General features: G+C 44.1%; 2 protein-coding genes across 3 annotated transcripts in view; both read left to right on the forward strand.

Moving 5' to 3' along the window:
* The window catches only part of LOC310865820 (tripartite motif-containing protein 16-like), a 162997-nt gene that overhangs the window by 83394 nt on the left and 53480 nt on the right, over positions 1-26123 (forward strand). The window lies entirely within an intron of this gene.
* Positions 3762-26123, forward strand: part of LOC310871996 (NACHT, LRR and PYD domains-containing protein 3-like) — a gene marked incomplete at its 3' end in the record, with an annotated part of 75569 nt that continues 53207 nt past the window's right edge. Inside the window, exons 1-6 of the mRNA XM_083783645.1 lie at positions 3762-3830; positions 3926-4152; positions 5858-5971; positions 15956-16069; positions 18797-18910; positions 24441-24554. Of these exons, the coding sequence (XP_083639771.1) occupies positions 4082-4152; positions 5858-5971; positions 15956-16069; positions 18797-18910; positions 24441-24554 (527 nt within the window). The 5' untranslated portion in view covers positions 3762-3830; positions 3926-4081. The remainder of the gene's footprint in view (positions 3831-3925; positions 4153-5857; positions 5972-15955; positions 16070-18796; positions 18911-24440; positions 24555-26123) is intronic.

Genomic DNA, 26123 nt, shown 5'->3' on the forward strand with positions numbered 1-26123 from the left:
CTGGTATTCAGGTCAATAAAAGACCTTTGACCTCTGGTATTCAGGTCAATAAAAGACCTTTGACCGCTGGTATTCAGGTCAATAAAAGACCTTTGACCGCTGGTATTCACCGCCTTACTTCTTATTTAAACTTATTTATGCATAGTAGTAGTACTAGTAGTAGTGTTTTATGTGATCTTGTAAATCAGCTATTTTCAGCATGCAACCAATTGTAAAATGAAATGACTTATACTGGATTACAATTTACAATTTAGGCATTTAGCAGACGCTCTTAATCCAGAGCGATTTACATTGAAGCAAGAACAAAAGCATGGGAATACATCACATAAAAGCATTTATCATGAAACATGCGTAAGCTAAGAAAGTAACAGTGGAATATCTATATAATGAAACTATACATACACTATACATATAAACTATACATATTTACTACTATGCTATACATATACATGAAACTATACATACACAATACATATAAACTATACATATATACTACTATGCTATACATATGTACTATGGCGTGCTATGACTATATACAATACAATTATAGTGCTGTCTACATAACATGCTATAAGTCTGTATCAGATGCTATCTAAGCTGGATCTCTTGTCCACTAGTCCCTTCTTACATTTTAGTCTAGTTTTTATTTGTTGACGAAAGTTGTGCTGCCTTTGGAATGGCAGTTTGGTTAAAATGCATAGTTTAAAAATGTTTAATAATCCTGTCATTTCATTAATTAAGTTAATATGTTAAAAGGTGAAGTGTATTGTAACAGTTCTTACGGTTTTTACTGCCCTCTAGTGGTGAAAGTGGAAAGTGAAACGAAACTCAGCTGAGCATTTCCAGTAAATCGAAACTCAGACTCATTTCCCAAATTCCCCCTGACTGACGGAACAGATGGTCCGCTGATTATTATTCTTTAATGCTTTTGCCTTAATAATTGGACATTATTGTCTGTAAGTACTTTGAAGTTCTAGTTAATCGGTTCAAAGAGTATATTTCATGTAGGATGTGATGTTTATCATGTTTGCAGAATGCCTTTGTAGTTGGTTATTATGTGTTTGGAAATTGTGTAAACACTTCATGTTAGTTTACTGCAGTAGCCATTTTCTGTGTTTGATTTCAACATTGTGTACCAAATAACCTACTAATAACTATAACTATATGCATACTATATTACTCACACACTCACACATATTTCCTGTGTGTTAATTAATTTGTTTGTGTATTTCTGTATTGTTTCAGTTTTACAAAATGACCTGCAGAGACCCAGTGTAAAGTTAGCCCAAACATTTAGATTCTCGTAGAGGTTTTTTTTCGATTCTGACGAATCTCTCTACGAGAGTCTAAAACATAACCCCCCCCCTTTACCGTCGAAAGTTGAACGTTTGTGCCTCAAAATCACTCTTAACTTGTACAAATGCAAAATCTAAGCTGCTTTTAATGTTGCCCCACTTGTTTGTGAGGTGTACGGATTCAGATTAAACACGGAACATGCTTATTTTTCAATAAAAAAGCTATTTTAATCCACTCTGTTTCTGAATCCTCCATTGTAAATGCGGTAAACGGCGCAACAGAATATTGCCCGCGCCCCTAGCGGCCAGGGTTCTCTTGCGCATTTACAATGGAGAGAAAAGCAAGATGGCCGCCAGATTCCGAGACAGAGTGGATTAAAATACCCTTTTTATTGAAAAATAAGCATGTTCCGTGTTTAATCTGAATCCGTACACCTCACAAACAAGTGGGGCAACATTAAAAGCAGCTTAGATTTTGCATTTGTACAAGGTAAGAGTGATTTTGAGGCACAAACGTTCAACTTTCGACGGTAAAGGGGGGGGTTATGTTTTAGACTCTCGTTTTAGAGATTCGTCAGATTCGAAAAAAACCCTCTACGAGATTATAAATGTTTGGGCTAGTGTAAAGTCAACAAAGTCAAGAACACTGTTAACTAGCTGTCTAGCTACACATGGGCATGTACGTGTTGTAAGGGCAGCATAAAAGTGTCAACATATTTAGTCTTGGTTTTAGTCACCAGCGCTTATAGTTTTCACTTAGTTTCCATTTAGTTTTCGTCAGTGGAAAAAGGTAGTCGATGAACATTTTTCGTCTCAGTTTTAGTCGGCGAAAACAACACTTGTTGAGCAGTAGGCTGAATGTCATAGTTTATTATTGAGACAGATAAAAAAGAAAACAGACTCAAGTGCGCACCCAAGTGGTCAAAGTTGTGTGCTGTTAACTACCAACATGACAATGCTCCAAATGTATTATGTGCATTTATCTACTGTACATCGAGGCGTTGTGAGCTTGTAGATCGGCTATTTGAACTATTCAAAAATGTTTTTCAAAAAAGCAAAGTAGTTTAGGGATAAGGGGTTTAGCCCTCAGTTTTTGATGAAATAATTAATGGATTTATTATGAACAGGGATGGTAAATAAAATATGTTGAAATACAACTACAACTTGTGTCCAAAACTCACACAAATAGTTATACATCTGTGAAGTCATGTTAGTCAAATAATATACCATTCCAAATCCCAATTGTCTACACCTGCCTTCCAGAATGTGTGTGTCACCGAGTGCCGTGCTACGAGCTACGAGCTTGTAGATCTGCTATTTTTCAAAATAAAGCTAAAGTATAACATAATGCTTAAGGGCGCGCACTGCAATGCAAACCAATAGGCAAGTGCGCTCCGGTGCGGTATTTCCGAAACGCGCCCTAAAACACCAAAAGGGGTTATGAAAAACCTCATGTTTCTGTATCAGTGGTTCTCAATATTTCATGTCAAGGACCCCCAAAAATATATGAAATTGGCCGCTGACCCCCATCTGAAAATGTGTTGTTTCAGGGACCCCCCCCCCCCCTCCCAGAAGCAAAGATTTGAGTTAAAAACGTTCACTCTGAAAGAGTATATATTCAAAGCTTTGCACCACCATGTTTTTTTTTAAATAGCAGATCTACAAGCTCATAGCGAGCTTGTAGATCTGCTATTTTTCAATAGCTAAATTATTACATAATGTTTAAAACACCAAAAGGGGTTCGCGTGCTATGATATGAGAGATATGTGACCAGAAGGGGCTGTAGATTCAACATGGATTAAAATGATTCACTAAATATTGTTCCTCTTCTCTTTTCTACCAGGAGTCATCAGTAGATGAGCAGCACTGCATGGAGCCAGAGGAGAATGTCCCATTCATTTAGCTTCATAGACAAAACAAATCACAACAATGTCATTCATTAGGAAAACACCAACGTGGACTATACACAAAAAATACTTTGACTTGACTTAATTGTCCACCGCTGGTTGACATTATTGGCATAAAGACAGTGGGTTCTAGAGGAGCATAAAGCATAGCTTACAAGCAAGTAAAAAGTACTCAGTCCTAAGTACTGACTACTAAGTCTACTGACTACTAAGTCTACTGACTACTAAGTCTACTGACTACTAAGTCTACTGACTACTAAGTCTACTGACTACTAAGTCTACTGAGTACTAAGTCTACTGAGTACTAAGTCTACTGAGTACTAAGTCTACTGAGTACTAAGTCTACTGAGTACTAAGTCTACTGAGTACTAAGTCTACTGAGTACTAAGTCTACTGAGTACTAAGTCTACTGAGTACTAAGTCTACTGAGTACTAAGTCTACTGAGTACTAAGTCTACTGAGTACTAAGTCTACTGACTACTAAGTCTACTGACTACTAAGTCTACTGAGTACTAAGTCTACTGAGTACTAAGTCTACTGAGTACTAAGTCTACTGAGTACTAAGTCTACTGAGTACTAAGTCTACTGAGTACTAAGTCTACTGACTACTAAGTCTACTGAGTACTAAGTCTACTGAGTACTAAGTCTACTGAGTACTAAGTCTACTGACTACTAAGTCTACTGACTACTATGTATACTAGTCCTAAGTCTACTGAGTACTAGGTCTACTCAGTCCTAAGTCTACTGACTACTAGGTATACTAGTCCTAAGTCTACTTGACAGGTTTTAAACTTTTTAGCTGTCAATGGTTGAAGTAAAGTTCTCTTTTCTAAATACTGGATCGTTACATTTGACTGTAGCTGATAATACAATATCTCTATGGAGAAAATGAGTGGGAGTTCTGCTCCTGGCGCGTCTTCTAGTGACGGAGACGACCCGACCGATGAAAGGTTTGAATTTACTCATTTCTCAATTTATGAAACCTAAAGCCCAAACCGTTTTACGGTAATGGCCTCACTCACACCTTTACAACAGACTGATGTATGCTTGTTGTATGAGATGTATAGCTGATGCAAACTCGCAATGCATTTCCAATGGGAGTCACATGGTTTGACACAACATTTGTGTTGTATGAGGGGGAGGGGGGGGGCAGTCCATTGGAGACATTGGTGACTTCCATTGGAAATGCATTGGGGCGGCCATGACACTTACATCTTGCTTACATCTAGCATGCATCAATGTTGTATGCTAGATGGAAAGGTGTGAGTGAGTTAATTTTAATTGACCAGACAGATGACTGAAAAATGAACTCCTTTACAACCAACAGCTCCATCTGGTGTCTGAATTGTGTACTCCAAGTCAAATCAAATCAAACTTTATTTATATAGCATCTATCTGAGCAGATCTAATGGGGAGGGGCAGAAATGGTTTCATAGTGCCGGTGAGAAGGCGGGCAGCTGTGTTCTGCACTAGCTGTAAACGCCTGAGTGACGCCTGGTCGATGCCAATATACAAAGAGTTGCAATAATCTATTCTTGATGAAATCAAAGCATGGATAACCATCTCCAGCTGTTTTTAGGGGGAGGTAGGATTTGACCGTGGCGATGATTGGAAGAAGAGTTTTAACGACGGAGCTGATTTGTTTATTAAGTTTAAAATCTTGTATCAAACATAAAACCAAGAGGGGGGACAGTGGCACAGTCGGTAGTGTTGTCGCCTCATAGCTAGAAGGTCCTGGGTTCGATGCCTGCTGTGGGCGCTGGGGGCGTGTTCTCTCTGAGTCATCAGTGCCCATACCCTTTCTGTGTGGAGTTTGCATGTTCTCTCCGTGTCCCCTAGGATAGGTACCCTCACATGTTCTCCCCGTGTCCCCTAGGGTAGGTACCCTCACATGTTCTCCCCGTGTCCCCCTAGGGTAGGTACCCTCACATGTTCTCCCCGTGTCCCCTAGGGTAGGTACCCTCACATGTTCTCCCCGTGTCCCCTAGGGTAGGTACCCTCACATGTTCTCCCCGTGTCCCCTAGGGTAGGTACCCTCACATGTTCTCCCCGTGTCCCCTAGGGTAGGTACCCTCACATGTTCTCCCCGTGTCCCCTAGGGTAGGTACCTTCACATGTTCTCCCCGTGTCCCCTAGGGTAGGTACCCTCACATGTTCTCCCCGTGTCCCCTAGGGTAGGTACCCTCACATGTTCTCCCCGTGTCCCCTAGGGTAGGTACCCTCACATGTTCTCCCTGTGTCCCCTAGGGTAGGTACCCTCACATGTTCTCCCCGTGTCCCCTAGGGTAGGTACCCTCACATGTTCTCCCTGTGTCCCCTAGGGTAGGTACCCTCACATGTTCTCCCCGTGTCCCCTAGGGTAGGTAGTGGTACCCTCACAAAAAACATTCAGTAATCCTGGTCGGAATGTGTTAAGGAGATAACTGTTACAACTGTTAAAAACGCCTTCTCAATCCTGACCTAAGTTTTAAGTGTTTAGAGAGTCACTTGTCTTTATCTCCTTGGGCAAATCATTCCATTGCACCGTTTGTACTACATGGAATACAAGCTACTGTTATGCTATTACTGTCTGTTATTTACTTAGTATTATTTCTAGTAGTATTATTCACTGTCTCTGTTGTTTATGTATTGTTATTTCTGTCTGTATGATTCCAGAAGTGTCCACCACAGAGCAGAGTCTCCAACTCCCAGCCTTCTGTCTGTGAAGAGTGACCGGTCTAGAGGAAATCCTCCTTGCTTCAGTAACGAACCTGGACCTCCTGACTCACAGTATGTCAACCCTCCTATAAATACATACAACACAATACATGTATGTATGGTTGTCTCTGCCAGGCTGAATGGTCCAGTCCATGTTTTACACCCTGTCTCTGCCAGGCTGAATGGTCCAGTCCATGTTTTACACCCTGTCTCTGCCAGGCTGAATGGTCCAGTCCATGTTTTACACCCTGTCTCTGCCAGGCTGAATGGTCCAGTCCATGTTTTACACCCTGTCTCTGCCAGGCCGAATGGTCCAGTCCATGTTTTACACCCTGACTGCGTTCGAATTCATTCCCTATGCCCCATATAGTGCACTACTTTGGGGTTCCGCCATTTTGTTATAGTGTCCGAATATGTAGTGAGCATTTTAGTACCCTAATGTAGTGGACTGAAGTATCCCACAATGCACCGGGAATTGTAGGGAGCATCCGATGGTCACTACAAAAACACAGCGAAGCAAATCTGCCCAATAATGCATTGCGCAAGCTCGCTCTTGAGCGCACATGCACGCGTTTGCGCACGTGCGCTGCTTCTGCATGCATGCGCTCCAACTCAGAAGAGGCAGAAGTTGAACCAGCGAAAGAAATCAACACAAATGTACTTTTTAAACGTTGGTTTTCCTTCTCTTTTCTTCCCTGGCGGATCTCGAAGCTACAGATCTCCAGACAAATGATATGTGCATTTATTTGCAATTGTTTTATTTTATTAATTTATAATAAAACAATTCATTTGCAATAGTATTACTAATCTGATGCGTTGTATCACCCAGGCCCAGCACACAGGGCTCCAGAGTAACTTTTTCACAGGTAGCACTGGTGCCACCTACCTTTTCATTTGGTAGCGCCACCAGAAATTAGGTAGCACCATTTTTTTCTTTGTATAGCGTGGTATTAATACATGATCTTATCATGCCCCCACATAGGGCGCCATTTATTTTTGTAGTGGTTTCCGCCATTAAAGGTTTGAATCATAAAACTCCCTACAAAGGTCACTGTGTAAAAAACAGCAACCTACCTGGTTATACTTCAAAACACTAGATGGTTTGAACCCAACACAAAGTCACTCAGTCAATAAAGGCAATATTTATGTTCCTACACAGAAAGTCAGTTTAAGGTTTTGTGTTGAAAATTAAATGCAGTCCAAACTAAAGTGACAATTTGTACAATATCCCATTACCATTATCCAAATTAATTCCTTATTATAATATTTTTACATTTTGGAAAAAAATCTTTTGCAATGTGAAATGCCACCAAATTCTTAATCCTTTTCCTTTTCTTCATGGGCCAAGTTGGCCAACTTGTGAAAGCTGCATACTTTTATTGTGAAGGCAAAATTTTCTGAATGCTCTCAGAGCCTGCATATCTCCGCGTGCTGAAAATAGCTGATCTACAAGCTCACAACATGTCGCGGACGCGACGCGTTGTGAGCTTGTAGATCAGCCATTTTCAGCACACACTTTGTACGACGAAGAATAAATCAGGCATCAGTGCTCTTCACTCACTGGGAGGGAGATTAATGTATTTTGTTGTCCGATCATCATGTATGGACACAGGCTACCTCCTCGATGCAAACATAACAAGCTTCGGAAGCTATTTTTCGTGGCACATTATATGTTTAATCAAACAACAAGTTTACCTCCTCACTTATTGTTTGGGTCGGGAGCTTACAGTCTATGGTCGGGAGTCTGCTGTCTGTGTAGATCATGACTGATCATCATGCAGTTAGATATGCGCGCTGCGCTCCAGTGAAATTGTACAGCTGAGAAAGATTAGTTAATTTGTGTCGGATAAACTGCGTTCAGACCTGAATATATATTCTCCTCGGTTCGTCCAGTTTGTACCGCGGCAGGTCGCGCTGCGCCTGTTTGCGCAATTATCGTCTTTGCGTTGACTTTGCAGGCAGGCAGAGAGATAGAGAGAGAAAAAGAGGGGATTCGATTGAGCCAAAAGAAAGTAATACTTTATTAGGCCCGGCGTCCGTGCCTCAGTGTTGAGACCGAGTAAAAATAAATAAATAAACAAATCGTTTTTCTTTCTTTTCTTCGCACATTTCCAAGTATCACCGGTGCGACCTCATTACATTTTAAGTATCACCATAAGAAATTAAGTCGCACATGCGACCTAATAGGTCGCACGCTGGAGCCCTGCCAGCGCATGACGTTAGGAGAGGAATCAGTTGCTTGCTGTAGAATATATTTGCGAGATTCTTTATCACAAACGTAGGCTAAATACATGCATGTGAGACACATATTAATTGTGTCCGAACATATGTTTTATTAACATTCATTAATTCCTGCCATGAAAAAAAATATGTTATCTAACATTATTTAATTGAATTTGCGATGAATACATTAAAGCTTCATTATGTAGGCCTATAGATAGTAATTTATTGGACTGCTGTTTCTGTTAACACCAAACGTCCGTATTGTGAGCAGAGCTTGTAGATCGGCTACTTTTGGTCTTTCTTTACCAAAAGTACCCGATCTACAAGCTCACAACACGGACGTCTCGTTGCTTATAGATCGGCTATTTTTTGCCGTATTGCCCCCCCCCCCCCCCCAGGATTAGCGGGGGTTCATGTGGTTAATCAATCATGCTGCTGATATTTTCATATTGTCAAGGTGGTGCACTGTTTTCATATTGCTCGATAATGGATATAATATTAATGTATTGATAATTTACAATTACAATTTACAATTTAGGCATTTAGCAGACGCTCTTAATGCAGAGTGACTTACATTTAAGCATGAACAAAAGCATGGGAATACATCACATAAAAGCATTTATCAAGAAACATGCGTAAGCTAAGAACGTAGCAGTGGAATATCTATATAATGAAACTATACATACACTATACATATAAACTATACATATTTACTACTATGCTATACATATGTACTATGGCGTGCTATGACTATATTCAATACAATTATAGTGCTGTCTACATAACATGCTATAAGTCTGTCAAATGCTATCTAAGCCAACAGAAATGCTATCTAAGGGGTTAGGGTAAGTCCTATGGGCCATGGGTATTAATAATAATAATCATAGGCCTATGTTATTTTAAAAGAATAACCTTTTTATCATAGACATATAGGCAGGGCTTAAATTTCCTTAGTCCTGGGGACTGATTTCAGTCCGGAGGACTTCATTTTTCACCTTAGAAATATTGCACGAATCAGAGCCTATTTGTCCTTGGACGATGCAAAAACGCTAATCCACGCCTTTGTTTGTTCTCGGCTTGATTACTGCGATGCACTTTATTCAGGACTGCCTAAGAAAACAACTGACAGATTACAACTTGTCCAAAATGCAGCAGCCAGAGTTTTAACTAGAACTAAGATGAGAGAACATATTACGATAGTTACGTATGTAACTACGGTTCTATGAGTCCTGAATGACCGCCAGAGGCGGTGCTTTAAGCACTGAATACGTCCCTTCGCGCATGCGCAGTCGAGTATTTTATACCAACAATGTCGGTTGACCCCGTGATGACCCGGAGTCGTCTATAACTTCCGGCAGTCATCCGGGGCTCAGTCCCTACAGAATCTTCTCGCGAGAACACGAGGATTCTGAGTGACAAGAGTGCCTCTGGCGGTCATTCAGGACTCATAGAACCGTAGTTACATACGTAACTATCGTTCTATTTCGTCCCTGCTGACCGCCAGAGGCGGTGCTTTAAGCACTGAATGACTTATACCAGCCAAGTCACGAGGAATCCTGATTACAGACCTCAAAGGGTAGAACCGGAGGATTCGGGGAAGAGGGCCACGTCCACTGGGTGGGGAGTGGCAACATTCACCCTGTAGTACCTTGAGAAAGTGCCTGCCGAAGCCCATGAGGCGGCGGCACAAATGTCCTCCGAGGGCACCCCTCTCATGGCAGCCCATGATGTGGAAATGCTCCTTGTAGAGTGGCACCGTACCCCTGATGGTACGGGGAGGTTACTTGCCTCATAGGCGTGGCTGATTGTGTCTACAATCCAGTGGGACAGGCGCTGCTTGGAGGGAGCGCCGCCTTTGTTCACACCACTATGGCAAAGGAATAGCTGCTCTGCTCGCCTGATGCGTGCAGTAGCTTCAATGTAGGCTCTCAGGGCCCGGACTGGGCACAACAGCTCCAGTTTGTCTGTCAGCTCCCCAGGTGGGGGGTTAGATCGAGCCAGCCTGATAGGCCGGTTGAGGTGAGCCTGCGACAGCACCTTCGGGAGGAATGCTATGTTTGGCCACAGCGTGACCCCCGAGCCGTCTGCGTTCCACCTCAGACATGATTCGCTGACTGACAGAGCGTGCAGTTCACTGACGCGCTTTGCCGATGTAATGGCCAGGAGAAGGGCTGTCTTGCATGACACCCACTTCAGCTCTGCCTGTGCCAAGGGTTCGAAGGTAGGCCCGCACAGGGCGTCCAGTACCCGGTTAAGGTCCCATGAGTATGAGAATGTGTGCTATAGAGCGGAGCGCACCACTTGCCGCTCCAGCACATTGCCGTGTTCGGCCCAGTAGACTGGCACGAACTTCATAACCCTGTTGGGTCCCATCAGATTCAAGACATGTCGACACCCGTCTGTCTTGCGTCACGAGGAAGTATGTAGATCGGACTTCCTTTAGTGTGACTGAGGATATACAGCCTCTGTTGCGCCCTTGGGCAGGAGGACACATCACTCCTGGTCTGATAGTAGGGCTCTCGTCATGTTGCTGATAATGGCCATTTTGACCCGCCGGATATGGGGGGCTGGCGTCAGAAGGCATTGCACAGCCCGGAAAGTCACAGTCACAGTCAGGTCCCTGCGTGGGACGCCTGGGAACACGCTGGCCTCTAGTGTGGGCCGGCGGTGATACGCGAGCTCCGAGGGCAGTCAAGATGATTTCATCAATGTTGGAGCTCGGCCCTTTGGGAGGCGGGGTGTGTCGTAGGCCTGCAAGCTGCAGCCTGGTCTTCCCCCCCTGGATGGTTCGCTCCGGCGATTCTCGCCCGGCTAAACCACCTAGTGCTCCTGGCTCCTCAGGGAGACTACGGAGAGTTGGCCTAGGCTCATCAGTCAAGCTTGACTGTGAAAACCCGACTTGGCGACGGGCTAGAGATACGATGGACATCAGCCGCCCACGCTCTGAGGACATGACGCCAATGCCTCCAGTGACACACCAAAGGTGACTGAGCCAGTATTAACGTTGCCACTATTAGGTGTGAAAAGGAGGCCCCAGTGAGCAGGTTGTCTGTGCTCCTGCACTGGGGTCGAGGTCACCTAGCGTTCTGCCGCCGGGCCTCGTTGGGGAACACAATGAGGGGTGCAATGACAGGCTTGGTGGCTGGCATGTAACCCAGGCCAGCCCTTATCGCCTTGTGCGTTCAAATCTATTAACGTGTCACGTCGCAACGGGTTGTCTCAGGACACTTTTTCCACTCAGGGCAGGGCTGCCAGGATTTCACCATCGGTATAGAGATGGGAGAGGGCCCTGATCGTTCGCCCGGCAGGCCTGTAGCTGTCTCAGGTACAGGCGTGGGGGACGGCGAAGACAGCAAAGAAGAAGGCGCTTGGAGGAGCCGACTGCCTGCTTTAGTATGCGTTCCACGGCTATGCGCATGAGCTGAGAAGTGGGAGGCCGGCTCTGATGCCTGGGAGGCACCGCCTTCTGCATCTTCCTCATAGTCATGGAAGTGCGTAGCTTAAGCTGTCGGGGAGAGCACATCAACCTTGAGTCAGTTGTGGCATCGGAGAGGTAGGCGCTTCGGCACCCTCCGAGGTGCCTAGGTGTTATCTGAAGTGAGCATGGCCCTCATGCGGGCCAACTCCGCAGATAGCTGAGCCCTCTCGGATCTGCTGTAGTCAGTGGTCAGACCTTTTCCTCCTGGCACACGGGGCAGGACCAAGGTCGGCTCACGGCTGAAGGAGAGCTTCACACGAGGTACAAAAGTGGGAGCTCTCCATTGTGGTGGCACCGGTTACTCTGGACCGGCCGGTGCACACGGGTCCCAACTAGCCCAGGGCGCGGACGCTACTGGTTGCTAGGTGTTGGCCATATGCTTGAGGGAGCGCATACGCTGTCTGTACCAGCAGAGGCTTTCGAGGTACGAAAGTGGGTGCTCTCCGTTGTGGTGGCACCGGTCCCTTTGGACCGACCGGTGCACACCAGTCCCAACTAGCCCAGGGCGCAGACGCTACTGGTTTGCTAGGTGTTGGCCATATGCTGCAGAGAGGGGGCGCGTACGCTGCCTGTGCCAGCAGAGGCTTTAACTCAGATCGGCATATAATGACTTAATCGAAAACTGAATGCTGCTATACCTGCCGCAGCATGTGAATATGCATTTACGTTTATGCAAATGCTCATTGTAGCACTTTGAGATTCAACCAGATGTAAAGTGCATCATAGAAACAGCACACAACGCTGCTGTTAGATAGACTGTGCGACCTGCATGGTCGCGGTGGGGGAGGGGAGCTTTACGCTACCTGTACCCCCGGCGGAGGCTTACTTATAATTTATGATAATAAAGTAGCCTTCAGTCAAGGTTTGGACGCTGCTATGTAGCAGCTGTAGTGTTTCCTATGTGAACGTTTATCACGGCACTATGACGTTTATCCAAACTCCAGTGCATTATTATTTATGTTTGCTAGTCCAGAGCGAAACAAGGACACTTCCAATACACTAGTCACGTGTGCACTACTACGCATTCATGCTGGGAGGAGGGAGCGCTACCGCTGCCTACCCCAGCCAGGTTCGGTTAAATGAACCGACACAAGCTAGTTTTGGAGAAAAGGCTACAACCGATAGCTCCACCGATAGGGGCCACCTGCTGAAGGAAGGGAGCACGTACGCTGCCTGTATCAGCTGCAGCTAATGAACATAACAAGCTATACACCAATAGCTGTTAATAAATGCTTGAGCTAACAAACGATTAGTAGTAAGTAACATCAAGCTGGCCGTATGCTGGAGGAGCGGAGCGCATACGCTGCCTGCCCTGTACCAGCTGGGCCAACAAACAGTAAGGCAAGCTATACACAGATAGCTTTTTATCTTCAATAGTATAATAAGCGCTTGGGCTACAACTACAGGTAGCAGCGCCAGTTAGAGAGCTATGCTGGAGACCAGCTAGGCTACTAAAACACAAGACAAGCTATAGCCTGTTCATAAACAGCTTTAACTTTAAGCTACTGGTAGCAGCTGTGAGCTACGCTGTCAGCAGCGCCAGATACTCTGTGCTGGGGACCAGCTGGGCTAATAGGACCTACAGGTACCCAGGGGCACTAATCCGACCTGTGGGAACAAACCAAGTTGCACCCACTGTCTATGCAAATAACTGTTAATGGAGCTTTGAGCTCCAGACATACTGGTAGCAGCTTCAGCTAGGCCCACTACTGGGGGCCAGCTGGGTTAACAACCAGACAGGCTATGTACACCAGTAGCTGTTAGTACTATTTTGCTACAAACTATACTGGTAGCAACATCAATACCCTGGGAGGACGCAGGTAGCTGCTCCTGTACCGGGCTGATAATAACAACAACAATACAGCTATTCGCAAAAGCAGTTAAGCTTGAATGCTGCCAATATCGGTATATGGCTTTGGCCAGCAAAGCTCTTGCCATCAACAGCAGGGGCTAAACAAAGCTTAAAAAGTAGCGTGTTTAGCAAACGAAGGTAATATGACAGTGTTCTTATCCTTCGGCAAGTCTTATAGTCGCTTATAATAAGCGCTAGCGTTCACAGTCGAACAAACCTCGTATGCAGAGCGGGGAGGCGGCGCGAACGCAGCCTTTACCCACAGGAGGTTATGCCATGATAAGTATATGATATCATGTGAACGTCTGTTTAGCGGGGATAGCGCCGCTTTAAACGATAACGTACCTTCTGTCCGGGGAGGGTTTTGTTAGCCTTCATTACCGGCGAGAGAGATTGGACGCTCCTGCGTCCACGTGAATCCGCGAAATAAACTCCACTCATCGAGGAGATAAAGAGTCCATAGTCGCAGTTCCTGGAGGTCATGCCCATCCTCTGGCCGCAGAGGAGCCTGGCAGGAGGTGCACAGGTGGTGGCGGGGTTCGTCCATCGGACACCCGCAGATGTAGCCCAGAGCGCGGACGCTAGTGGTCGCTAGGGGTGGAGCCGTAAACTGGTCGGAAGGGAGCACGGACGCTGCCTGTGCCAGTAGAGGCTACTGTAGCTGCTAAAGGCCGCTTAGCCGGAGGAAGGGGGCGCGCACGCCGCCTATGCCAGGTAAGGGGTGCTCTAGCAGAGACCAGTATATATGATATATATATATAATGATATAGTTATATATATATAATTTAAGAAAAAACAACCTATAAAGTGGCAATGGCTCTGTGCCGAAATTAAAGTACACTAGAACAAGTGACTAGGTCAGTCAAGCCAATTCATATAACCGGGGTTACTGACGTAACCTCGCGGCGGTGCTATATAGCTGGCCAGTGCCAGCAAAGACTCATTCAGAGAGGCAGAGTAATATAGCAGTAAATAAGTACACTTATAAGTAGTATAAGTATAAGTAGTATGAGTATAAGTAGTAAGCAAATAATAATAGCGTCGACTCACGTGCTGGGAGCGGGTAGCGCTAACGCCTGCCGTCACCAGCACTGCGGCGCAGCTCGTGGGAAAACAAGACCGCGTAAGCTGTCAAAGAGAACGAGCTATCCGTTCAACTTGACGGGTGCTAAACGGGACGCTCAGGTCGCCGTTTGTAGCACGCGGCGGTGCTATATAGCTGGCCAGTGCCAGCAGAGACTCGCTCAGAGAGGCAGAGTAATATAGCAGCAAATAAGTACACTTATAAGTAGTATAAGTATAAGTAGTAAACAAATAATACTAGCGTCGACTCACGTGCTGGGAGCGGGTAGTGCTAACGCTTGCCGTCACCAGCACTGCGGCGCAGCCTTCGTGGGAAAACAAGACATCGTAAGCTGTCAAGAGAACGAGCTATCCGTTCAACTTTGACGGGTGGTAACGGGACGCTCAGGTCGCCGTTTGTAGCACGCAACCGTGTGTGTTGCAGGGAGCAGCGCGCACGCAGCCTATGCGAACAGGGGTTGTCTGCTTACCTTGTTCCCACGGGGAAAAAAAGACGATGTGAAGCCCAGCTCCACTCGAAACGATACAATAATAGTAGTATTAAGTCGCAGTCCCTGGAGGGCGAACGCACGCGTCACAGCTCCGACCAACAATGGTCGCGGGACTACCGGCGACTTAGTAGTAGCAAAGCAATAGTTCTGTTATCGTGCAGTTTTAATTCTGCTGTAGAACTCTGTACAGTGTACAACTTGCGCAGCGAGAAGAAATTAGGGACTGAGCCCCGGATGACTGCCGGAAGTTATAGACGACTCCGGGTCATCACGGGGTCAACCGACATTGTTGGTATAAAATACTCGACTGCGCATGCGCGAAGGGACGTATTCAGTGCTTAAAGCACCGCCTCTGGCGGTCAGCAGGGACGAAATAGAACTCCAGTTTTTGCTTCAATGCACTGGCTTCCGGTTGTTTTTAGGATTGATTTTAAAATTATTTTACTTGTCTATAAAGCTCTCAATGGTCTCGCACCTTCCTACCTACATGACTGCCTGCCTAAATATGTCCCAAACCGCCCCCCTAAGGTCTTCCACTGCCGGCCTGCTCGCTTTGCCTAAAAAAATGGCAACAAAAAAATACGGGGAAGCAGCTTTTTGCAAAAAATCTGTTTCAGTCTTGGGATTGTTTTTGCTTTAAGCCCTGCAAATAGGCCTAAATGCCTGCAAACATATTTTCATTGACCCATTTTGGGCGGGAACCCCTTTTGGTGTTAGCATTATGTTATGCTTTAGCTATTGAAAAACAGCAGATCTACAAGCTCATAGCGCGCCACCGAGTGGCGCTGCAGTGTTCACTATCTGAAACCCAAAACCCAAGATGTTGTTTTCTCTCTGCTTGTAGAACGAGACATAATGATTAAGAACGTTTAACAGTGACTTTTTCATTCATAATAATGATAATTGTATAATCTTTGTTATGATTCCAGAAGTGTCCACCACAGAGCAGAGTCTCCAACTCCCAGCCTTCTGTCTGTGAAGAGTGACCGGTCTAAAGGATTTGTTCCTGACTTCAGTAACGAACCTGGACCTCCTGACTCACAGTATGTCAACCCTCCTATAAATACATACAACACAATACATGTATGTATGGTTGTCTCTGCCAGGCTGAATGGTCCAGTCCATGTTTTACACCCTGTCTCTGCCAGGCTGAATGGTCCAGTCCATGTTTTACACCCTGTCTCTGCCAGGCTGAATGGTCCAGTCCATGTTTTACACCCGGTCTCTGCCAGGCTGAATGGTCCAGTCCATGTTTTACACCCTGTCTCCTCCAGGCTGAATGGTCCAGTCGTTCGAATCAGGGGGGCAGTCAGACAGATATTTTGTGAAGCCACTAAGGAAATCGGGATTTCCTGAAAGTTCATATAATGGCCTGTTGTGGTGCTGTTATTTGACCCAGAAAAACCCATAGCCCCATAGAAGTCCATGTATTTGGGCCCAACTTCACCTAGACTGTATTACCTTAATAAACATGGTCATGAATACTTTCTGCTTCCAGTCACTAGTTTAACGTCTCATTTCTCATGTCATAATATTATTTTTGGAAAATTATGGTCCCATTTATTTAAAAACAATGACCATAAAGTCGCGTATGTTCTGAGGGGCGTGGCTACCGTTACAGTCTATGAACGGGAGCCACCCCCCGTTCAGTCAAAATAAAAACCAACAAAGAGTAAGGGGGGGGAAGTCCCGCCTCGTTGTCTGGGCCAGCCAATGGCCAGCTGGGCCCAAACGGAGCCAGCCAATGGCCAGCTGGGCCCAAACGGAGCCAGCAAATGGCCAGCTGGGCCCAAACGGATCTAGGAAGATGGCGACTTACAGTGCAAGGAATTACAGGCTTCATTTTACGTCCATGTTAGACCCGGGGAACGCTTTGTCCATACTTTTTTACAGTCTATGGTTCGAATTCATTCCCTATGCCCCATATAGTGCACTACTTTGGGGTTCCGCCATTTTGTTATAGTGTCCGAATATGTAGTGAGCATTTTAGTACCCTAATGTAGTGGACTGAAGTATCCCACAATGCACCGGGAATTGTAGGGAGCATCCGATGGTCACTACAAAAACACAGCGAAGCAAATCTGCCCCATAATGCATTGCGCAAGCTCGCTCTTGAGCGCACATGCACGCGTCTGTGCACGTGCGCTGCTTCTGCATGCATGCGCTCCAACTCAGAAGAGGCAGAAGTTGAACCAGCGAAATAAATCAACACAAATGTACTTTTTAAACGTTTGTTTTCCTTCTCTTTTCTTCCCTGGCGGATCTCGAAGCTACAGATCTCGAGACAAATGATCTGTGCATTTATTTGCAATTGTTTTATTTTATTTATAATAAAACAATTCATTTGCAATAGTATTACTAATCTGATTCATTGTATCACCCAGGCCCAGCGCATGACGTTAGGAGAGGAATCAGTTGCTTGCTGTAGAATATATTTGCGAGATTCTTTATCACAAACGTAGGCTAAATACATGCATGTGAGACACATTAATTGTGTCCGAACATATGTTTTATTAATATTCATTAATTCCTGCCATGAAAAAAATATGTTATCTAACATAATTTCATTGAATCGCGATAAATACATTAAAACTTCATTATGTAGGCCTATAGATAGTAATTTATTGGACTGCTGTTTCTGTTAACACCAAACGTCCGTATTGTGAGCAGAGCTTGTAGATCGGCTACTTTTGGTCATTCTTTACCAAAAGTACCCGATCTACAAGCTCACAACACGGACGTCGTGTTGCTTATGGATCGGCTATTCTTTGCCGTATCCCCCCCCCCCAGGATTAGCGGGGGTTCATGTGGTTAATCAATCATGCTGCTGATATTTTCATATTGTCAAGGTGGGGCACTGTTTTCATATTGCTGGATAATGGATATAATATTAATGTATTGATAATAATCATAGGCCTATGTTATTTTAAAAGAATAACCTTTTTATCATAGACATTTAGGCAGGGCTTAAAGTTCCTTAGTCCTGGGGACTGATTTCAGTCCGGAGGACTTCATTTCTCACCTTAGAAATATTGCACGAATCAGAGCCTATTTGTCCTTGGACGATGCAAAAACGCTAATCCACGCCTTTGTTTGTTCTCGGCTTGATTACTGCAATGCACTTTTTTCAGGACTGCCTAAGAAAACAACTGACAGATTACAACTTGTCCAAAATGCAGCAGCCAGAGTTTTAACTAGAAATAAGATGAGAGAACATATTACTCCAGTTTTGGCTTCAATGCACTGGCTTCCGGTTGTTTTTAGGATTGATTTTAAAATTATTTTACTTGTCTATAAAGCTCTCAATGGTCTCGCACCTTCCTACCTACATGACTGCCTGCCTAAATATGTCCCAAACCGCCCCCTAAGGTCTTCCACTGCTGGCCTGCTCGCTTTGCCTTAAAAAATGGCAACTAAAAAATACGGGGAAGCAGCTTTTTGCAAAAAATCTGTTTCAGTCTTGGGATTGTTTTTGCTTTAAGCCCTGCAAATAGGCCTAAATGCCTGCAAACATATTTTCATTGACCCATTTTGGGCGGGAACCCCTTTTGGTGTTAGCATTATGTTATGCTTTAGCTATTGAAAAACAGCAGATCTACAAGCTCATAGCTCGGCACCGAGTGGCGCTGCAGTGTTCACTATCTGAAACCCAAAACCCAAGATGTTGTTTTCTCTCCGCTTGTAGAACGAGACATAATGATTAAGAACGTTTAACAGTGACTTTTTCATTCATAATAATGATAATTGTATAATCTTTGTTATGATTCCAGAAGTGTCTACCACAGAGCAGAGTCTCCAACTCCCAGCCTTCTGTCTGTGAAGAGTGACCGGTCTAAAGGATTTGTTCCTGACTTCAGTAACGAACCTGGACCTCCTGACTCACAGTATGTCAACCCTCCTATAAATACATACAACACAATACATGTATGTATGGTTGTCTCTGCCAGGCTGAATGGTCCAGTCCATGTTTTACACCCTGTCTCTGCCAGGCTGAATGGTCCAGTCCATGTTTTACACCCTGTCTCTGCCAGGCTGAATGGTCCAGTCCATGTTTTACACCCTGTCTCTGCCAGGCTGAATGGTCCAGTCCATGTTTTACACCCTGTCTCCTCCAGGCTGAATGGTCCAGTCGTTCGAATCAGGGGGGCAGTCAGACAGATATTTTGTGAAGCCACTAAGGAAATCGGGATTTCCTGAAAGTTCATATAATGGCCTGTTGTGGTGCTGTTATTTGACCCAGAAAAACCCATAGCCCCATAGAAGTCCATGTATTTGGGCCCAACTTCACCTAGACTGTATTACCTTAATAAACATGGTCATGAATACTTTCTGCTTCCAGTCACTAGTTTAACGTCTCATTTCTCATGTCATAATATTATTTTTGGAAAATTATGGTCCCATTTATTTAAAAACAATGACCATAAAGTCGCGTATGTTCTGAGGGGCGTGGCTACCGTTACAGTCTATGAACGGGAGCCACCCCCCGTTCAGTCAAAATAAAAACCAACAAAGAGTAAGGGGGGGGAAGTCCCGCCTCGTTGTCTGGGCCAGCCAATGGCCAGCTGGGCCCAAACGGAGCCAGCCAATGGCCAGCTGGGCCCAAACGGATCTAGAAATATGGCGACTTACAGTGCAAGGCATTACAGGCTTCATTTTACGTCCATGTTAGACCCGGGGAACGCTTTGTCCATACTTTTTTACAGTCTATGGTTCGAATTCATTCCCTATGCCCCATATAGTGCACTACTTTGGGGTTCCGCCATTTTGTTATAGTGTCCGAATATGTAGTGAGCATTTTAGCACCCTAATGTAGTGGACTGAAGTATCCCACAATGCACCGGGAATTGTAGGGAGCATCCGATGGTCACTACAAAAACACAGCGAAGCAAATCTGCCCCATAATGCATTGCGCAAGCTCGCTCTTGAGCGCACATGCACGCGTCTGTGCACGTGCGCTGCTTCTGCATGCATGCGCTCCAACTCAGAAGAGGCAGAAGTTGAACCAGCGAAAGAAATCAACACAAATGTACTTTTTAAACGTTGGTTTTCCTTCTCTTTTCTTCCCTGGCGGATCTCAAAGCTACAGATCTCGAGACAAATGATATGTGCATTTATTTGCAATTGTTCTATTTTATTTATAATAAAACAATTAATTTGCAATAGTATTACTAATCTGATTCATTGTATCACCCAGGCCCAGCGCATGACGTTAGGAGAGGAATCAGTTGCTTGCTGTAGAATATATTTGCGAGATTCTTTATCACAAACGTAGACTAAATACATGCATGTGAGACACATTAATTGTGTCCGAACATATGTTTTATTAACATTCATTAATTCCTGCCATGAAAAAAATATGTTATCTAACATTATTTCATTGAATCGCGATAAATACATAAAAACTTCATTATGTAGGCCTATAGATAGTAATTTATTGGACTGCTGTTTCTGTTAACACCAAACGTCCGTATTGTGAGCAGAGCTTGTAGATCGGCTACTTTTGGTCATTCTTTACCAAAAGTACCCGATCTACAAGCTCACAACACGGACGTCGCGTTGCTTATAGATCGGCTATTCTTTGCCGTATCCCCCCCCCCAGGATTAGCGGGGGTTCATGTGGTTAATCAATCATGCTGCTGATATTTTCATATTGTCAAGGTGGTGCACTGTTTTCATATTGCTGGATAATGGATATAATATTAATGTATTGATAATAATCATAGGCCTATGTTATTTTAAAAGAATAACCTTTTTATCATAGACATTTAGGCAGGGCTTAAAGTTCCTTAGTCCTGGGGACTGATTTCAGTCCGGAGGACTTCATTTCTCACCTTAGAAATATTGCACGAATCAGAGCCTATTTGTCCTTGGACGATGCAAAAACGCTAATCCACACCTTTGTTTTTTCTCGGCTTGATTACTGCAATGCACTTTTTTCAGGACTGCCTAAGAAAACAACTGACAGATTACAACTTGTCCAAAATGCAGCAGCCAGAGTTTTAACTAGAAATAAGATGAGAGAACATATTACTCCAGTTTTGGCTTCAATGCACTGGCTTCCGGTTGTTTTTAGGATTGATTTTAAAATTATTTTACTTGTCTATAAAGCTCTCAATGGTCTCGCACCTTCCTACCTACATGACTGCCTGCCTAAATATGTCCCAAACCGCCCCCTAAGGTCTTCCACTGCTGGCCTGCTCGCTTTGCCTTAAAAAATGGCAACTAAAAAATACGGGGAAGCAGCTTTTTGCTTCTACGGGCCGTCGGCATGGAACAAGCTCCCACTGTACCTTCGTCAGGCAGCCTCTGTAGACATTTTTAAAGCTCAGCTCAAGACCCACTTCTACAACATTGCTTTTAATTGATCTTTTATTTTTTGTTATTCATGTCCTCACTGTATTGCATTACTGCTTGTTTTTTAATGTCGTTGCCTTGCTTTTCTTTTATTCTCCATTGTTCTGTAAAGCACTTTGAGCTGCATTTCATGTCATGAAAGGTGCTATACAAATAAAGTTTTATTATTATTATTATTATAGGGGTCATTTAATGAGATCAGTGCAGATTTGCAAAAAATCTGTTTCAGTCTTGGGATTCTTCTGCTTTAAGTCCTGCAAATAGGCCTAAATGCCTGCAAACATATTTTCATTGACCCATTTTGGGCGGGAACCCCTTTTGGTGTTAGCATCATGTTACGCTTTAGCTATTGAAAAATACCAGATCTACAAGCTCGTAGTGTTCACTTGCTGAAACCCAAAACCCAAGATGTTGTTTTCTCTCTGCTTGTAGAACGAGACATAATGATTAAGAACGTTTAACAGTGACTTTTTCATTCATAATAATGATAATTGTATAATCTTTGTTATGATTCCAGAAGTGTCTACCACAGAGCAGACTCTCCAACTCCCAGCCTTCTGTCTGTGAAGAGTGACAGGTCTAAAGGATTTGTTCCTGACTTCAGTAACGAACCTGGACCTCCTGATTCACAGTATGTCAACCCTCCTATAAATACATGTATTTGGGCCCAACTTCACCTAGACTGTATTACCTTAATAAACATGGTCATGAATACTTTCTGCTTCCAGTCACTAGTTTAAAGTCTAATTTCTCATGTCATAATATTCTTTTTGGAAAATTATGGTCCCATTTATTTAAAAACAATGACCATAAAGTCGCGTATGTTCTGAGGGGCGTGGCTACCGTTACAGTCTATGAACGGGAGCCACCCCCCGTTCAGTCAAAATAAAAACCAACGAAGAGTAAGGGGGGAAGTCCCGCCTCGTTGTCTGGGCCAGCCAATGGCCAGCTGGGCCCAAACGGAGCCAGCCAATGGCCAGCTGGGCCCAAACGGAGCCAGCCAATGGCCAGCTGGGCCCAAACGGAGCCAGCCAATGGCCAGCTGGGCCCAAACGGAGCCAGCAAATGGCCAGCTGGGCCCAAACGGATCTAGGAAGATGGCGACTTACAGTGCAAGGCATTACAGGCTTCATTTTACGTCCATGTTAGACCCGGGGAACGCTTTGTCCATACTTTTTTACAGTCTATGGTTCGAATTCATTCCCTATGCCCCATATAGTGCACTACTTTGGGGTTCCGCCATTTTGTTATAGTGTCCGAATATGTAGTGAGCATTTTAGTACCCTAATGTAGTGGACTGAAGTATCCCACAATGCACCGGGAATTGTAGGGAGCATCCGATGGTCACTACAAAAACACAGCGAAGCAAATCTGCCCCATAATGCATTGCGCAAGCTCGCTCTTGAGCGCACATGCACGCGTCTGCGCACGTGCGCTGCTTCTGCATGCATGCGCTCCAACTCAGAAGAGGCAGAAGTTGAACCAGCGAAAGAAATCAACACAAATGTACTTTTTAAACGTTTGTTTTCCTTCTCTTTTCTTCCCTGGCGGATCTCGAAGCTACAGATCTCGAGACAAATGATCTGTGCATTTATTTGCAATTGTTTTATTTTATTTATAATAAAACAATTAATTTGCAATAGTATTACTAATCTGATTCATTGTATCACCCAGGCCCAGCGCATGACGTTAGGAGAGGAATCAGTTGCTTGCTGTAGAATATATTTGTGAGATTCTTTATCACAAACGTAGGCTAAATACATGCATGTGAGACACATTAATTGTGTCCGAACATATGTTTTATTAACATTCATTAATTCCTGCCATGAAAAAAATATGTTATCTAACATTATTTCATTGAATCGCGATAAATACATTAAAACTTCTTTATGTAGGCCTATAGATAGTAATTTATTGGACTGCTGTTTCTGTTAACACCAAACGTCCGTATTGTGAGCAGAGCTTGTAGATCGGCTACTTTTGGTCATTCTTTACCAAAAGTACCCGATCTACAAGCTCACAACACGGACGTCGCGTTGCTTATAGATCGGCTATTCTTTGCCGTATCCCCCCCCCCCAGGATTAGCGGGGGTTCATGTGGTTAATCAATCATGCTGCTGATATTTTCATATTGTCAAGGTGGTGCACTGTTTTCATATTGCTGGATAATGGATATAATATTAATGTATTGATAATAATCATAGGCCTATGTTATTTTAAAAGAATAACCTTTTTATCATAGACATTTAGGCAGGGCTTAAAGTTCCTTAGTCCTGGGGACTGATTTCAGTCCGGAGGACTTCATTTCTCACCTTAGAAATATTGCACGAATCAGAGCCTATTTGTCCTTGGACGATGCAAAAACGCTAATCCACGCCTTTGTTTTTTCTCGGCTTGATTACTGCAATGCACTTTTTTCAGGACTGCCTAAGAAAACAACTGACAGATTACAACTTGTCCAAAATGCAGCAGCCAGAGTTTTAACTAGAAATAAGATGAGAGAACATATTACTCCAGTTTTGGCTTCAATGCACTGGCTTCCGGTTGTTTTTAGGATTGATTTTAAAATTATTTTACTTGTCTATAAAGCTCTCAATGGTCTCGCACCTTCCTACCTACATGACTGCCTGCCTAAATATGTCCCAAACCGCCCCCTAAGGTCTTCCACTGCTGGCCTGCTCGCTTTGCCTTAAAAAATGGCAACTAAAAAATACGGGGAAGCAGCTTTTTGCAAAAAATCTGTTTCAGTCTTGGGATTGTTTTTGCTTTAAGCCCTGCAAATAGGCCTAAATGCCTGCAAACATATTTTCATTGACCCATTTTGGGCGGGAACCCCTTTTGGTGTTAGCATTATGTTATGCTTTAGCTATTGAAAAACAGCAGATCTACAAGCTCATAGCGCGCCACCGAGTGGCGCTGCAGTGTTCACTATCTGAAACCCAAAACCCAAGATGTTGTTTTCTCTCCGCTTGTAGAACGAGACATAATGATTAAGAACGTTTAACAGTGACTTTTTCATTCATAATAATGATAATTGTATAATCTTTGTTATGATTCCAGAAGTGTCTACCACAGAGCAGAGTCTCCAACTCCCAGCCTTCTGTCTGTGAAGAGTGACCGGTCTAAAGGATTTGTTCCTGACTTCAGTAACGAACCTGGACCTCCTGACTCACAGTATGTCAACCCTCCTATAAATACATACAACACAATACATGTATGTATGGTTGTCTCTGCCAGGCTGAATGGTCCAGTCCATGTTTTACACCCTGTCTCTGCCAGGCTGAATGGTCCAGTCCATGTTTTACACCCTGTCTCTGCCAGGCTGAATGGTCCAGTCCATGTTTTACACCCTGTCTCTGCCAGGCTGAATGGTCCAGTCCATGTTTTACACCCTGTCTCCTCCAGGCTGAATGGTCCAGTCGTTCGAATCAGGGGGGCAGTCAGACAGATATTTTGTGAAGCCACTAAGGAAATCGGGATTTCCTGAAAGTTCATATAATGGCCTGTTGTGGTGCTGTTATTTGACCCAGAAAAACCCATAGCCCCATAGAAGTCCATGTATTTGGGCCCAACTTCACCTAGACTGTATTACCTTAATAAACATGGTCATGAATACTTTCTGCTTCCAGTCACTAGTTTAACGTCTCATTTCTCATGTCATAATATTATTTTTGGAAAATTATGGTCCCATTTATTTAAAAACAATGACCATAAAGTCGCGTATGTTCTGAGGGGCGTGGCTACCGTTACAGTCTATGAACGGGAGCCACCCCCCGTTCAGTCAAAATAAAAACCAACAAAGAGTAAGGGGGGGGAAGTCCCGCCTCGTTGTCTGGGCCAGCCAATGGCCAGCTGGGCCCAAACGGAGCCAGCCAATGGCCAGCTGGGCCCAAACGGATCTAGAAATATGGCGACTTACAGTGCAAGGCATTACAGGCTTCATTTTTCGTCCATGTTAGACCCGGGGAACGCTTTGTCCATACTTTTTTACAGTCTATGGTTCGAATTCATTCCCTATGCCCCATATAGTGCACTACTTTGGGGTTCCGCCATTTTGTTATAGTGTCCGAATATGTAGTGAGCATTTTAGCACCCTAATGTAGTGGACTGAAGTATCCCACAATGCACCGGGAATTGTAGGGAGCATCCGATGGTCACTACAAAAACACAGCGAAGCAAATCTGCCCCATAATGCATTGCGCAAGCTCGCTCTTGAGCGCACATGCACGCGTCTGTGCACGTGCGCTGCTTCTGCATGCATGCGCTCCAACTCAGAAGAGGCAGAAGTTGAACCAGCGAAAGAAATCAACACAAATGTACTTTTTAAACGTTGGTTTTCCTTCTCTTTTCTTCCCTGGCGGATCTCGAAGCTACAGATCTCGAGACAAATGATCTGTGCATTTATTTGCAATTGTTTTATTTTATTTATAATAAAACAATTAATTTGCAATAGTATTACTAATCTGATTCATTGTATCACCCAGGCCCAGCGCATGACGTTAGGAGAGGAATCAGTTGCTTGCTGTAGAATATATTTGCGAGATTCTTTATCACAAACGTAGGCTAAATACATGCATGTGAGACACATTAATTGTGTCCGAACATATGTTTTATTAATATTCATTAATTCCTGCCATGAAAAAAATATGTTATCTAACATAATTTCATTGAATCGCGATAAATACATTAAAACTTCATTATGTAGGCCTATAGATAGTAATTTATTGGACTGCTGTTTCTGTT

This window comes from Protomyctophum parallelum (genome assembly GCF_964188405.1).
Source record: "Protomyctophum parallelum genome assembly, chromosome: 1".
Classification (NCBI taxonomy): Eukaryota; Metazoa; Chordata; class Actinopteri; order Myctophiformes; family Myctophidae; genus Protomyctophum; species Protomyctophum parallelum.